Source organism: Gavialis gangeticus, unplaced genomic scaffold (assembly GCF_001723915.1).
Source record: "Gavialis gangeticus isolate Ggan-Ray unplaced genomic scaffold, GavGan_comp1, whole genome shotgun sequence".
Classification (NCBI taxonomy): Eukaryota; Metazoa; Chordata; order Crocodylia; family Gavialidae; genus Gavialis; species Gavialis gangeticus.
The window spans coordinates 18,738,796-18,754,952 of NW_017729030.1; the positions used below are offsets into that span (position 1 = coordinate 18,738,796).

The 16,157-nt window shown below is 39.1% G+C and overlaps 1 protein-coding gene across 1 annotated transcript in view; it reads right to left on the minus strand.

Annotated features, from left to right (window-relative positions):
- LOC109301100 overlaps positions 1–14,686 on the minus strand; it is an 81,477-nt gene extending 66,791 nt beyond the window's left edge. The window contains exons 1-2 of the mRNA XM_019522023.1: positions 14,460–14,686; positions 4,977–5,155 (exon numbers count right to left, since the gene is read on the minus strand). Of these exons, the coding sequence (XP_019377568.1) occupies positions 4,977–5,155; positions 14,460–14,563 (283 nt within the window). The 5' untranslated portion in view covers positions 14,564–14,686. The remainder of the gene's footprint in view (positions 1–4,976; positions 5,156–14,459) is intronic.
- Positions 14,687–16,157: the final 1,471 nt, after the last annotated feature.

Below are 16,157 nucleotides of genomic sequence, written 5' to 3' on the forward strand. Positions count from 1 at the left end.
GGGGGCAGGAGCACTGGAGGCAGCGGTGGTGTGGGGTGCTGGCAGAGAGGGGATGGGACAGCAGGGCAAGCTCCCCCGCCCTCCATTCCTGGGAGGCAGCAGTGGTACGAGGGGGATGGGCACCCCATCCCCATCCCCCGTCATTCTTGATGGGGAATTGCCTAGTTATTTTATAACTCCCAAATGTTTGCCTAATCTGCATTTAAAGACCAGGTCATCTGTTCTAGTACTTAACTTTCTGTTAAACAAAATGTGTCTCATTTCATCATTTGCAGGAAACATTTTTTTATCCAAAGTTTTTTTATGTATACATTGTCAGTTATTTGTGGCAGGGCTTGTGTTTTACCATGTGAATGTACAGCTTCTAGTACACCACATACTATTAACTTGGCTGGGACTTCTAGAAAAAACTGTAATACACATTGTACTATAATAGCAAGGGGTTGCTTGTAAGGGTGTTGTTGATGTTATCTTCTCTGTGTTTGAATAGGAAGTTGTTATTGCAAATATTTAGTGACCCTTGGCTGGAATTCTTTTGTGATTCTTATTATTCAGCATACATTTCCTGGCTCAGAGGAATTTGATTTATCAAGGCCTTTGGTTCATCATCCAGTATATGCTAGCTTTGCACCTGCTTACAATTTATCAAAATCTTTTCTAAATGACTTGGAAGGTGCAAAAGAGTCAGTAGCTATTTAGCATGTCTGTTGTAATTGGAAGTGTGTCAGACACATAATAATAATCAGCACTTCAGATTTATCAGTATTACTTACAAGTAAAAATGAAGGTCTGGAGGGTGTTTTTATTATTTTAAATTCTGTGGATTCATTTAGTGTTTTGCAAATAAGGGGACAAAGCCAATGGCTGGAGATAAAGGCAATGTTAGGTCTGTTATTTCTACAAAGTTCTGGTAATTTACCTTAATCCAGAAAGGCAATAGTATTCTACTTGATTCCTAAGGCTGTCCTCATCCAAGACTATGGGTAATCATGTTGAATTGTGCCAGCATGCACACATTACAAAAAAAAGCCACAAAATCATAGGCTACGTAACAAAAGACAAGGACCTAAAAATACAGCAGGATTCCAAACATAGAACACTGATATCTTTCTGCAAAGAATAAAACACACTTTTGGAACTACATAAATACTAATAGTTAATGTACCAGCCAATAAATATATCTCTTTTTGAAGTACCTAAGATAACTATATTGAAGGGACATTAAGGTTGCAAAATCAAGCACAGAGAAAAATAAGAAGCATCAGAAATAAAGTTTTCTGTGCAACCTCAATGCAGTTTGTTTGAATTAGTTTTACAGGAGTCTTTAATTACATAATCAAAGCCTATTTTTTTTCTCAGGACCTCTGCCTCTTTCAATGAGGAGACTGGACTGTGCTTCCTGAATAATCAGCTATTCAATATTTTCTTTTTCCTCATTGTTCAGTGTGTGACCCCAGGTCTTTCTTATTGCACACTATGCATACTAAGTTTGACGGTCCAATTAGTCATTTCCCCCTGGATTTTTCAGTGCCATTCTTGATTGTTTATCTGAGTGCTATATAAGATCAATCACTTTAATTTCACAATATACCCATTTATAATGATCAGTCTGCTTATTGCCATTTTGCAAATGGGAAACTGAGGCACAGAGAGAGTAAGGTGAAAAATGTCCACTGATTTTGAGTGCACTTCAAAATTTTCCAACAAGGGCTCAGCCTTTCTTCAAAATGTATGTGCTAGGCCCCCAACTTTTTTAAGCTTCTTATAAATGAGAAAGACACAAAATGAGTGAACACCTGTGAAAAAATTATTTTAAGTGACCTGTCTAGTATTACACAGAAACATTTTGCCAGAGATGAGGGTACAATCACATTCTCCAGCATTCAGTTACCATAAAAAGATTTCCCCTTTGCTTTTTTTTTTTTAAACAAGGGGAAAAAACAAAGGGTTGGGGGTTTTTTTTGGTTAATATCCTTAGAAATCGCTTTACCATTTCTGTTCAAACTTTCCCAAAATTTAGTGAATTAATTTCCTGAAACAGTCTCCTGACATGGGATATTTCAGCTTCAATGTTTAAAAGTTTGGCAACACTACAAGCAACTGAATACAGCATCTTATGATAGGAAAGACTGAGCAAACTTAGATGTCTCAACTAGTTCTGCTTATAGTAAATTATTGGAAAAATATAGCTAATACTCAGTGTGGCTGGATTGGAAAAGAGATTTTTCCAAACACCAAGGCCTATGCACTTTGGATGTAAAGCCTGAACAGGCCTAACAGACACTTCTTTGAGATAATTCAGATAATTCAACAATTTGTGTTAATCCTAACAGTAAAAGTGGTGTTCATATATTCATCAGTTGCAAAGCTTTTAACTTCCAAGGTGCAGCATGTTTTCCTTCAGAGATTTTCCATGATGTTTAGTTTACTAGCAACAACATCAGTTTAGTTTAATGGCTTCAGAAATACTTGGAGTGACTGCTCTGAATCTAGTAGTAGAATAATACATATATGAAAGAGCTCAACTGGATCAAAAATAATAGCTTCTACCTCTGAGAGAAACTTTAAAAATATGTGCCTGATGAGTGGGTCTAATTTTACTAGCAATTTTCCACCTGCAGTATTGAGTTTGGTTTCTGATGTTAAAAAAATTCCTTCATTGTCTTTAGTATGTATTGTTTATATATATACTCTGCTATTTCATCTCCTCACCAGAAAACTGTAGTGCAAATATCATGGAATTTATTTTTATTTAAAGCAAGGACTGAAAAGAAACACAGAATAAATGACATTTGCAGTGTTTCTAGACTATATGACCTGTACAGAGAAAAACTATGTGTTGATTCCACTGTAGTATTTTTCATACTGAGAAACAATGTGGTGCACTGACAGAACCAAACAGGGGCCAGAAGCTCTTAGCTTTGCCACTAATTCACTGCTGAGTTGGAGCAAGATACAAATTACTTTCATCATCTTTTAAAAAGGTAGAGACCTTTTTAAAAAGGACACGTAAAAGTGGCACTTATGGCAAATGTTTTTGCAAATGTCTACTTAGCTGTCTAATTGTCATGTGTATGTGCACTTTCCTGATTTATAAATCCAACTTGGATAACTGGCTTTCCAGAATCTGTACATTTTTCTTAATTTTTATTTGGACACAGACCACTTGCAAAAAGAATCAGCTCTGTATCTTAGATTCCAGATAGGAAAAATTGGTATATTAAGAAACACATGAATGTCAGCATACATTTTACCTTTTGGATCTAATTTGTTTTGTATGACCCAAGATTTTATAAAGCTTTTTCTTTCTTTCTTCCTTGACAACAGGAAGCAAAGTATACTCAAAGAGGGCAAATAAACTCACTGATAGACATGTAAGAAAGCAAAGTAATACCTCAAATCTTTAGGACTAAAGTCATGGGAAATGCCACACTGACAAGAGGTACTAAACTGCTGTACAACAGCATTAGCACTTCAGCATGTGCTGGTAATAACTTGGATTCTTGTATTAAGGTCTGAATAATTGAGTTAGTATACAAGCTTCCAGCTCAGCGTTTGTCTTCTTCAAGTGTTATAAACAAGACTGCAGATTCAGAAGACACAACAGATTATTTATCAGAGAGCAGACTATATGTAACATACAATTCATAATTCCCAAGGACCTCAAGTACCAATCAAGAAATATACAAATGTTGTGTCTGATCCTTCTATTGTGGCCTTTAAATATCGTTACCTGCCTTTCCATTTTCTGCTTTGTTTCTTGTGATTGGAAATGATCAAATGATAAACGTTGCTGCTTTCACATTGTTACAATGGCATTTCCATGGATTCAATACATCTGCTAGAAGTTTTAGCACAGCTAGGTTTATGCCCATCAAACAGTATTGTAACTGTGGTATTGGCAAGCAGGGCATCAGTGCTTGGTGCTGACTATGAGGAGGTGCCAAAATCACCCTTGTCCCTTTGCTCTCTACCCCCTTCCTCCCAAGAGCCTTTGCTATGTCAGGGGCATACCTGACCTCAGTAGCTTATCTTGTGAGGGGGAAGCAATCAGGAGAGCAAGAGCCACAGGGGTGCTGCCACCTGTGCTGAAGCTGCTACTGCTGTGGCAGTAGCAGTAGTAGCAATAGCAGCTGCCTTCACTGTGCAAGTAAAACTTCCTTTCCCCTTACCTCCCCTTCCATTCACCTACAGGGGTTGGCATACCCTCATTCTGCGCCAGGTCCTGAAGGAGCTCTCTATGCCTTTGCTGTCAACTAGCACCCACATGCTATGGGAGACTTTACATTTATAGCTATATTGGGCTCCTTCTCTGGACAAACTGAATAGAAGTTTCATGCCTTAGTTATGTTTTATACAAGAATGCTTGTAGCAGAAGCTGGGGCAGAAGTTGTACCAAATGCTTCAAGGCAATAGAAACTGCTAAACTGAAATCTGGAAGTTGCTCTTTGGGTGTCTTACAGCATTACTGACAGTACACTGCTGTGTCTGCAATGATTCAGGTTGTCAAACAACAGGCTGGTAACTGCATTTTTAAAGAATAACAACACACAGGCATGACATTTTGTTGGTGAAGTTATACATACTATACTGTTCTGTGGTCCAGTTGGCACACAGGGCTGGCAGAGAGAAGATTCTTCACCTGGCAAGAGGTTCTCAGCCTTTTTGGATACAAAGAATTTGACTATAGACCATTTATGGTAAGGAGGAAGAGGACAACTTTAGTGGGAATAAGTAAGAGCTCAGATTGAAGGATGAATGAAACTTTGATCAGGTAGGTCCAGAATCTAGAAGAAAGAACCTCCCAACCTAAGATGGAAGTAACCTTGGTGGTTCAAAACTCGCAACAGCTTCATCTAATGCTATTGAACTCAGCCCCGTGCCACTGTTGGGTCCTCTCCACCCTCCAAATACAAACTAATGCCATCTTTATTTTAAGTGAAGCAATGTGATTATGTGATTTTTTTCTTTCTTACCATCTTTCCACGTTGTGACTTGCTTCAGCTTTATTGTCTCCATGTCATGATACAATTTCAGAACAAAGAGACTCAGGACTGCTTGAGAAGTGAGCAGTATAATGATAAAGAAAACCTGACAGAGCCTCTGTGGGTGAAAATGGAGTGGAAACTTCTTATTGCTGTGCAACTGTGTTTTTCTGCAGAAAAACATATATTGATGTGTTAGTAATAAATCTGGCAACATTTGCACTCACATCTAGACAGCAGGCAGCAGCTGCTCTTTCTTCCACTGGGTTCTCAACAGCTACTGAGTTAACAATTTAAGGCGGTGGAGTAAGAAGACCAAGGAGATTAAAGGAAAATAAATATTCTCCTAACCAGTAAGAGGTGTTCCTTTTTAATACCATGCAAAGTGGACAGTTGCTGTTCACTATTCTTGAGCAAAATATAAGCAGCTCCAGTGTGGAGTTTTGGATATTAAAGTTTGTGGGAATTAGTTCATTGTTTGCACCTGTAAGTATGGAGTGAACTGTTTGCCCATGGGGTGAACACATTTTAATACCCAAACTAACCATTTTATATCAAAGGGAAAGTGACAGGGGAGGGGGACACTGCAAAGAGAGGTAAAGTGTGGATTGATTAGATCAGCTAAAATGAATAAAGAAATTAATATCTTCAAGGACTCCGGAGTTAACATCTAATCCAGGTAATTCTATAAGAATCCATAGTCCCTGTTGAGACCAGGGTTAGCATAATCCAGTCTGTGGATAATTTATTCTGCAATTTTGCATTCAAGTTGGTTTATAAAGTCATTTTTTGTTTAAGGAAAGCTACTTTGAGGTGGAATATCTAGGATGGTTAAAGTATTCTGCCATGGGCTTTGGTGTGTGTCTGGAATTGATACCTGCTCCAGAGAATGTGCCTTCAGGACAGACAAAGAACAGAGAGGCCAGAGGAAGGTGCAGTGATTTGTACACAGTCACAGAGTGCAGTTATTGGGGATTCCAGTAGCAGAACCCAAATGCCTTGCCCAGCCTGTGGTTCCTAGCCACTGGATTACTCTGCTTGTATAGATTTCCATGCTATGACTTTAATATGAGTTGGTTTCTTGGTTTGATTGATCAGAGGTACTGAATCACATTAGGAATGGCCACCAAACAACAATATTTCAAATACTTGGGCCTATCTATAAACAATGAAGCTTTGTCAGGGCTGAATGAACAAATGATGGAGAGGCACCTATGAAACATGAAGCACCATACTTCTAGTAGAAGCAAAAGGACAACTCTGCCACTATCAGGGCTGCTGTTTAAGAACACTTAGGAACAATTATCCGTTGTGGAAAAATCAAATTATGTCTACCACAATGATTTATATCCAGGGGAAATGGGAGGTCTGATGGAATTATAAGTCAACCTAAGTTTGATTCCTGGAAAGAAATTACTAAATTAGTGAACAACCTATTTATAGGAACCCACAAGACAATGCAGTAATAAGAATTGAACAATATAAATTTGCCAAGGACCAATAATCCAAAATCAATCTAATTTCCTCCTTTGACAAGGAAATTGGCCTACTGGATAATGGGAGAGCAGTATATATAATGTGTTTTGACTTTAGTTAGGGTTTTGACATTGTCCCACTTGATAGTCTCATAAGTAAGCAAAGGAAATATGGTCTAGATATAATCACCATGAGGTGAGTGTACAACTGGTTGAAAAGTCACTGGCAAAGAGTAGTAATAGGATAGCTTACTGTCAGACTGGATGGGTAAGTCAAGTGGAGTTGCCTGGGGGTTTTTTGGGCCGGCTTCTATTCAATATTTTCACTAATGACTTGGGGAAGGGAATAGATACTGCACTTAAAAAATTATAATGACACCAAGCTGGGAAGAACTGCAACCATTATGGAGGGCAAAATCAGAATTCAAAATGATCTTAATAAATTGGAGAAATGATAAAAAATTAAGAGGATAAAATTTAATAAAGACAATGTCAAAGTGCTATATTTAGGAAACTGTATGGATACAAATAAAAAATATATGGCTAGGTAGCAGTACAGTAGAAAAAGATCTAGGGTGATAGTGGAAGCTAAATATAAGTCCATAATGTGATGCTCTTACAAAAAAAGCAACTATGATTCTCTGATTTCAGAGCAGGAGTGTCCTATATAAAACATGGGGTAATCAGTTGCCCCTAATTAGTGGTTGCTGAGGAGATCTCGACTGGAACACTGTGTACAATTCTGGGCACCCCATTTTAAGAAATAACTAGAAAAGCTGGAGAGAGTCTAGAGGACAAAGCAAGAATGATAAAGATTTAAAAAACAAGTGCTAAAAGGAAAGGTTAGTCTACACAGAGGGCTGAGGAAGGCATGCTAACACCAATCAACTACATAGAAAGTTTTTATATAGAGGATGAAAAAAAATTATTCTCCAAGCCCACTATGCGAAGGATGAGAAGAAATCTGTGTAATTTGCTGCAAATAAAGTTTAGGGGAAAATATTCAGGGAAACACACGCTCTAAATGGTAGATTTTAAAATAGTGGAATAGGCTATGGAAGAAGATAATAGAATCTCCCTCCCTGTATATTTTTAATATTAAGTTAGACAAATATCTATCAAAGATGGTATAAATACACTTGATCCTGCCTCAGATGAAAAGGTTGGATTAGATGATCTCTTGTGGTCCCTTCCAGCTCTGCACTTCTATGATTCTATGAAATTCTAATTGTTCATAAGATGGTAGACTCAGTAAAGCTGTGATTTTTATGCCCTACACTCTATATTGCTTCCTATATAAACTGTTCTTAACTCCCTCCTTTTTCTTTTTCTTTTTCTTTGCATTGCTCTAAACCTGGATTCATTGTCTTCCAAATCAGTGAATGGCCTGAAAGCTATATCAGATAATTTTTGGTAAGTTAGAATGTGAATGCCAGATTGAACTAGTCAGAGAGAGTCTCATGCAAAACTACAAAATGGATATAGTAAATGCTGTACTCAGTAGATTAATAGAATGCATAACACTCTTTCTGCCTCTGAATATGATCCTAAATACCTGCTTGGAACTCCATTAAATTATACTACACTGGTTATTTATGCTATACTGAGCAATTTTCTGATTCTCCCCTTGTAAGCAAGGCTTCAAAACTGCCTAAACTGGACCTAAACTCTGTGGTGCTCTAGTAAGGCAGACTGGAAATTCTGTGTCAGCTTAAAGTACATTAAAAAGGTTTTTAATGTAATCATTATGAAAATGAATAATGCAATCAGTGCTGCAGTTACTTAGCAGTCCAGGGTTACACAGTTGGATTTTCAATTCAATTTATTGTACACTTTCAATATGCCAGAGTTTTCTGTATCAACAGCATAACTCTATATTGAAGTAGTTTTTAAGGGGGAAGGTAGAGGTTTTGACAACTAGCAAGGAGGCAGATTCTGCAGCAGTATTCTGCATTAAACAACAGGATCTCCACCAATTTCCACAGCTGTAAACTGCATGGGGCCCTACCTATTATAAGAGTTCAGCACATAAATTCTGCACACAGCTGCACTCTGAAATTCCCCTGTAATATGTGTGTGTATGCTGTACTCAGAAGCTCTCTAAGATCCCCCTGTGTATATATTTTTCTCTCTCATAGGTCAATGGAGCTGAAATAAAATGTGCATCTGTAAAAAGAAAACTTCAGTGATGACTCATTTATGGTAGGGCTACTGCAAATACTTTATAATCTTGGAGAAGCACCCCAGCAGATTAACTTCTTGTGTGGGTGTCCCCTTTTTTTTAGGATTTACTGTTTTAAACACTGAAAAGACATCCCCTTTTTCTGTACCTAAAGGTTTTGGAGGGGAAATATTGATATAATAATGTTCATACAGAATCAAATGTGGCATATATGCCACAATTACTTTTGGGTCAGCTTCTGGACCAAACTAAAATAAGAGTCTTCACCTGTGTAGGGTAAAAAAGTCATTGGTTTTATTATCTCTTGTTAGGAAGGTGTGCAACATGTTGCAATAAAACTAAAGCAAGTGTAAGGAAAGTTTAAAACCTGTAGTAACAACATCAAGTCTCTTACTCCCCTGTAGTATAAAAATACAATAACTTCATTGTCATGAATGGGGTCAGGTGGGATTGACACCCACCTGTAAATCTGGCTTTGTGCACTTAAATCAGGGAACATTAAGAATTTCCTGCTATGTAATTAGTGTGGCTCTTCTGTAGATGAAGGGAAACAGCATGTAGGGGACCCTATTCAGCAGTGTATTTGAAATGAAATGGAATAAAAGTTTTGTGCAAATTGCTCCAGGGAGGAGAAGCCCCTAAGTTTAATTTCTGGCAACACTGGGAATAGATCCAGACTCCAGTTCCTGTCCCTTATGCCATTATGCCTCACAGTTCATTTTGGGTTTTGCATTTACCCTGCCCATAAACTTGAATTAAGCAACTTCTGACCTGAACAAATAATTTGGTTATTCTTGTTAATTAAATCTGTGTGTGCATGTGCATGATTGCACATGTGCAAGTGTGAGAAAGAGAGAAACTTTTTATCTCAGACACCATAGCTCTTGTACTGTGTTTTTGTCCCCAAGGGGGAAAAAATACGAAGAAATTAATTGGTTAAATTATTTTATTGTTCTAATAAAAATCAATGAATTTCTGCTAGCCCCACAACTGTTTCCAGTGAGAATTTAAGAAGGATGCTTGACTTGATTGAGGGACAGGGTTTCTAATTCTCTGGTGCCTTACATAGTGCTAATACAAAATGTGTGCAAAATATCACCTTTTGTATACCAAGCTTTGTATACTAAATTTGGACTGGCATTCACAACTGCCCAAGGGATAAGGTAGTTACAAATAAGATCAGAGAGACTTATTCACAAAGGCAGAGATTTGTAAATGAGACCAATTCAATAAAAAATAAAGTTCAAATTCTTGAGGGTAATTAGCCAATGGAGCAAACTTCCGAGAGAAGTGATGAATTCTCCATAATTTGCTGTCTTCAGATCAAGACATCTGCTGCCTCTCTGGAAGATATGCTTCAGTCAAAGACAAGTTATTGTGCATGTGCTAGAGTTAATTACATGCTAGAGAATTACATGAAGTCTTTGGCCCATGTCATGCTGTAGCTCAGACTAAATGATCTAATGGTTCCTTCTGCCTTTAAACCTGGATGAAACAGGGGCACAAAGGCCACAACCAGGTGAGCACAGATGTGCAGTATGTGGCGCCCCAGACCCATCTGCAGCAGCACACACCACACATGCAGGCATTCCCCATGCTGCTACCTTGCAGTGCAGGGGGTAAAAAAAACTCATGCTGAAAAAAGGTGGGGTGGCACATGTGGAGGGCAGTGTGTACTGCCCAAAATCGGAGCCTGGCTGGCTGGAGCCACACTCCAGCTGCTGGCCAGACTTCTTGCCATAGCTGCAGCCCCAGGAGACCCTCAGAACCCCGGGTAAGGCTGCTGGCCCCAGCTGTCCCTACCCCATCTGGGGTAACTTGCTATGCACCAGAGTGCACATGGCATGGGTATTCCCAGGGGGACAAGCAGCAGCCACACAAAGTCTGTGGCTGCTACTTGTCCCCAGGGAAACAAACATTTGTTCTCATCTGGACACACCCAAAGAGTGCATTAACACAACTGAATGAACTCTTGAGTTTTTTGAGCCAGAGTACTGATCCCAGGTGTGGTGTCTACACATGCACCTGGGACAGCAGCCATTTGGGGGCGGAGCAACCCTGAGCTGGCAGGGGATATGGGGTGTCAGCCCTGGGTTCTGGGTGGCAGCATCAGGCAGCAGAGGGGCTGGCAGGAGGTGGGAGTCTGGCCCCTGGCTGGCTGGGCTGACCAGGTACAATTTGTGTTCTGTTGTCACTGTCTACGTGTACATAGCCACACTCACAGATGTTCAATGAACTGATACCTCACTCAGCACAAATACGTTGTCTCATGTGACAGAACACTACTACATTACCAAATAAGTTACCACATTTTACTTCCTGTTGTGTGAGTAGACTTCCATTTTATGGTGGTGTTATAGTGATGTTGTAGCTATGTAATTTAGAAATTATGCAAGAGGCAAGGATATTTTAGGGTGATACATTTATTGGACCAACTGCATAGCTGAGATAAAATTAACCAAGCTTTTGAATGTAAGTCATTCTTCAAATGTTCAAATTACATGGACCCAGAGGAACAGACATCCACGTTCAGCTTTCTCTGTGCAAAAAATAACTTTATTTTCTACCTATGGGGACTTTTTACCATCTTTAATTTTCCTTGAGCCTAAGGAAGGGCATGTGTGCCTGAAAGCTTGCAGAAAAAGATAATTTTTTTTGTGTTTTCTTAGTTCGTCTGATAAAAGGTATCATCTCTGAACCAAGAGTTCTAGGGCATGTGTGGATGAAACAGGGGGCCTAAATTGAAGTGGTGGGTTTTTAAAAACACTGCTTCAACTTAGGGCCAATTAGACCCCTGTGTTGTGCACACACTCGACTTACCTGCCTCTCCAGTGGTAGGGAGGAGAGGGCAAGCTGCCGGCAGGTGGAGCAGCCCCTGGACTGTGGGGGAGGGGGGCCTGGTGCTTCCCGCTGTGCCCCCCGCCAGGTGGCACCCGCCCACAGGCACCTGGCTCGGGCAGCCCCAGGAGGCACCACAGATGCGGAGGAAAGCACTGAGCCCCTCCGCAGCTCAAGCAGGTTCCAGGATGGGGGAGGGAGGGGACGGAGATCAGGCTTGCTGCTTTTCTTGTGTGAAGTCTGCCTTCCCAGGCTGCTGTCAGGCTGCCTGCAGGGCTGCCTGTGGAGCTGTGGAGCTGTATGGAGCCTGGTGCTTCACCCTACAGCTGTACGGGCAGCAAATTAAAACTCCTTGGAGTTTTATGCTGCCGAATTTCCTACTGTTGCTGGAATTCATGTGCAGTACGCTGCAGAGGTGTGCAAACAACGACACCATTAAAATGGTTTATAATCATTTAGCTTGCTTTGAAGTGTTATGCGTACTCCTCCTCGTTTCGTCTACACACGGTCAAAGAATTTTGCAGACATTCTTCAAATGTCATTCGAAGAATTCTTCATATTTTGCATCTGAAAGCTCATTTAACTCTATCACAACTATGTAGTAACTATGTGGTATCTTGCTTGGTGATATCTTAATGAAATGATTATCACAAAAGAAGCACCTAACTAACACCACTCTCTAGGCTGATTCTCTACTGCAAGGTACGTCTAGCACCTTGTAAAGGAAGATTTTCCAAAATGCAAATACCCTCTGTCAGAATTGGACTCTTCATGCTTGAATTTGAAAGCTTTTCTAACTTCTCTGAACTGTGCATGTGGTTCAATAAAAGATATCACCCTAAGAAATCCTTGCCCCTCTTTTACTTCTATTGTCAGACATGATAAATAAACATATTAGCAAAGCTATATTAAGAGTTATACTAGCGCTACTGTACAATTCTGCCACCTCAGTATGTTTTTAACAGACTGGTGTTTAATTCAATTTTTTATTTATTTGACACACATTCTTTTAAAGACAAATTAGAAATAGAATTTACAAGTAAGGGTTCAGGACTAGCACTGATAGGTGAATGTGCTGTACCAGGGTCCTATATTACATTTACCCAATGCTTCAGTTAAGAAAGGTACTGAATCTTAGAGGGAGATATTTGTTTACCGGATGGATGAAAGACAAAGAGAATCTTTTATTCATCTGACACTGTTTTCAGACTCTCTTATATAATACTTGCTACCTGTGACAGACAAATGTAATTTTCCTAATGGGAAACCGTCCTGGCTAACCCTGCAAAGGAATTGTTTTAAAATACTTTGATTATTATGGTGATTTGCAAACACTGAGATCAACAGACTGAATTCTAACTTGATATAGTAGAGATGGCCTCAGTTTCCACAGGCCACTCAATGGAAGCAGGTCTTAAAGTAGGGGTGCAACTTACACAATTGCAAGCATTTTCGGGATTTTTTTGATTTTGCAAAGGACCCAAATATGACTTCAATTTATCCCTTATTTCAATGAAGGCTGAATACATTGGTGCATGGATCCAATAGCAGACATTAATGTAAACCTATACATTTCAGGCTAGAGTCATGAACTACATTGCCTACCATGGTCTGTCCTTTCCCCATGCATCTGCGTGTGCACATAACTAACATCTGAGTGAATCCATAGGACTGTCTTCATATTTATTTTAACATTTAGAGCCTCTAAAATAGTATCCCTTCAGCTCTTCTAATATAGTGCAATGAGCTATCACTAATATGCTCTGCTGTAGTTGTCCTCTAAAATGATTAGGGCTTAGCTAACTAAATTGTAGCCTTGTAAATCGGAACCGGCACAAACTTTTTCAGCAGTATGATGTTCAGTATTGAATCTGCAATGCCAAATGGCTACAACCTCTAGATATTATTTATCATTAAGACACTCAAAGGAAAAGTTGACATCCACTTCTAGCTGCCTCTGGGTACAGGGATTTTATATAACTAATTTTAGCTGCAGGCAAAGCAGAATACAATGTCCACAACAGGATTCCAAGCTCTCAAAAAAACAGCAGTGAACACTTTCCATAAATAATGTGGTAAACAAAGCATTAGCAGAATGACATAAAAATGTAGTGAATCCTTCTGAGCAAAGGATTTGGTAAAGATATTGCTTTATGACTTAACAGTATTATTTATATTTCCTTCAGCACATTATAATTGTTCACATATTACGTTGTTGTTGAAAATGTGTTTTTCCCCCCAGCCTCGGTAATCTATATACTCACATTTTGATGTTTTAGCTTTTCTGTTTTAAGTAATCTTGGCTCCTATTCTAACATCTGTAGGTATAGACCTCAGTCCTCTACTTTATAATGCACAACTGTCACTATTATCTTGTGGTTAAAAAAAAAAATCCTTGCAGGAGTGATTTTTCAAAATCAGGGGTGGAATGTATCTCATACTACAAACAAAGCTTGCAAAAAATTCCATTCACTACTCACTCAGCTAAAATGAGCTGTGCTATTTATTCCCAAACCACGTCTTCCCAAAATATCAACTCTATGTAAGTAACAAAGACGGTTCCATCCAAAGTACCATGGCTTTGACATAAATAAAGGGCAAACACCAGGAGATAAATCTTCCAAAATGTCCTTATAGCTAGTTAATCAATATGTCGCAACAGACATATGGCCCTTTTATTTTCTCTGTTGTACTCCACCTTGGATCCATGTATAACCGTGTTGATGCCAGCACAGGGATACAAGAGCATAGAGATCAATAAGAAACACTTCTTCAGGTGTATTGATTACCATCTGCTAAACGATAGATGACAATAATTTTTTGTAAGTTACACTTCTGTCTGTTAAACCTTTTTGCTATAAATATATGTGACAATAGAATACTGGAGCCTGCCATAATCACACCATAAAAGGAGATACATATTTAATTCAGATTCAGTACTAAATCAAAAGCAATCGTTTCACATTGCACAGAACTCACCCAGCTTGGGAATGGTGCATCACTGCTACTTTACTTTTATCAAACTCTTCTGTGTCAGAGTCATCATTTAAGAGCACATACTTCTCTTGTTTGCCTGCCTTCATCGTTTAATTCATTTATAAACCCTCAAAAACTGCAAAAATCTCTGGCACTTTAATTGTAACTCTACCACAGTAAACTCTTCTTGCTTTTGCTGCCCACAGAAAGTTCAGCAGCAACTTCAGGGTGGATGACTTTTCTGTGTAAGCTCCCTGACTCTGAAAGGTGATCTTGCTGTGCGAGTCCCAGAATTCTTGGGTTGCCTCCAGTTTTGTTTGCTACTTGCTTGTTCACTTGCACACAGGTTATGTTCCCAGTGCTTCCTTGAGATACAGTCATTTTGCAAAAAGTGAGAAAAAGTTAGGGGGAAAAAGGAGAAAGTGTGGGAAAAGCCTTTATTGTTAATGTTGCTTTGATTTTACTGTTATCATCTTTAGCATATTTTTACATGACCAACTGAGGTAATATTACTGTGCTATTCTGCTGTACTAAGAGATGAGAAGAAACCTTTTCCTGACTAAGCAAGCTATCCAGCCTAGGTGCAAGTTCAGTGCAGATAATAAATATTAAATGTTGGAGCCACAATTGACTTGCCCAGGGTGGTAGTAAGGCCAATGGCAAAGTAAGGAACTACTACTTTGTTCCCTGATTCCTAGCCCAATGCTCTAAACATTGTCTTTCACCAGGAGGCTCCAGATAAAAAGATACAGGGCTACTTTGAATTTCCAAGAGTTAGGTGTAACTGAGATTTCTGCCCTATTAAAAATGCTTAGAATGAAAGTTTAATGTTGCTTTGCTAAGTTTGTAAGCTCACCGGTATCAACCTGTTGTGAGAGGAGATCCTGAGTAATTGTGCGCTGCCAGGATTTTTAGGTAGGCTGAGTTACATTAATCAACTGAGAAAGTACAGTACATGCAGAACCCTTCAAGGGCAACATCCTCAAATTTCAGTTTACAGCATTTTTGACTGAATTAACTATTGGAGCTCCAGTTAGTGCCTATTATCCTTCAATTTGTGAACAACAAGGAAAACAAATCTGCAAACTCCCTTAAATACATATGGATTGTTTAAGGGTTTATTTCTGTTTAGCTTGGGGTCAAACTGAATAAAATGCACTCTGCTTCTGCACAGCTGGCTGTAGTTCTCTAATACTAATGGGGTTTTAATGTTTCAGTTAGGAAAATGATGGGCTGGATAAAGTCCATATCCTCTCAGCCCTGATAGTGGGTGTTACTCTTCTCCCCACTTGAGGGCAGATGAATGGGAGGAAAGAGTGATAAGGATGGAGGCTTGAAAAATGAATTGCGATGTGTCCTTGGGGCAGCACTTGGGGCTTGTGACATGATTTGGTGAAATTCGAGTTCGTCCGAAGTCAGTTCTGTGTATTGGGTTTCAACCCACAAAATTCCATAAGTGTGTTTATCAGGTAGGTGACTACAAAAAAAGATACTGTCCTCCATGTTACAGCACGCTGTTTAAGATATTATGGTCTGATTTTGTAAACTGTGCATGTGGTATGAGGAAGTGTCTCGAGGGGTGATATTGCAATAGCAAAACATCAGTACAGGTAAAATGACTTCAGCCAACAAAATGGGAATAGAGTGCTTCCATGGGTTGTAAACAAATATCAGCAATACATTTTTATGTGATATTGTAAT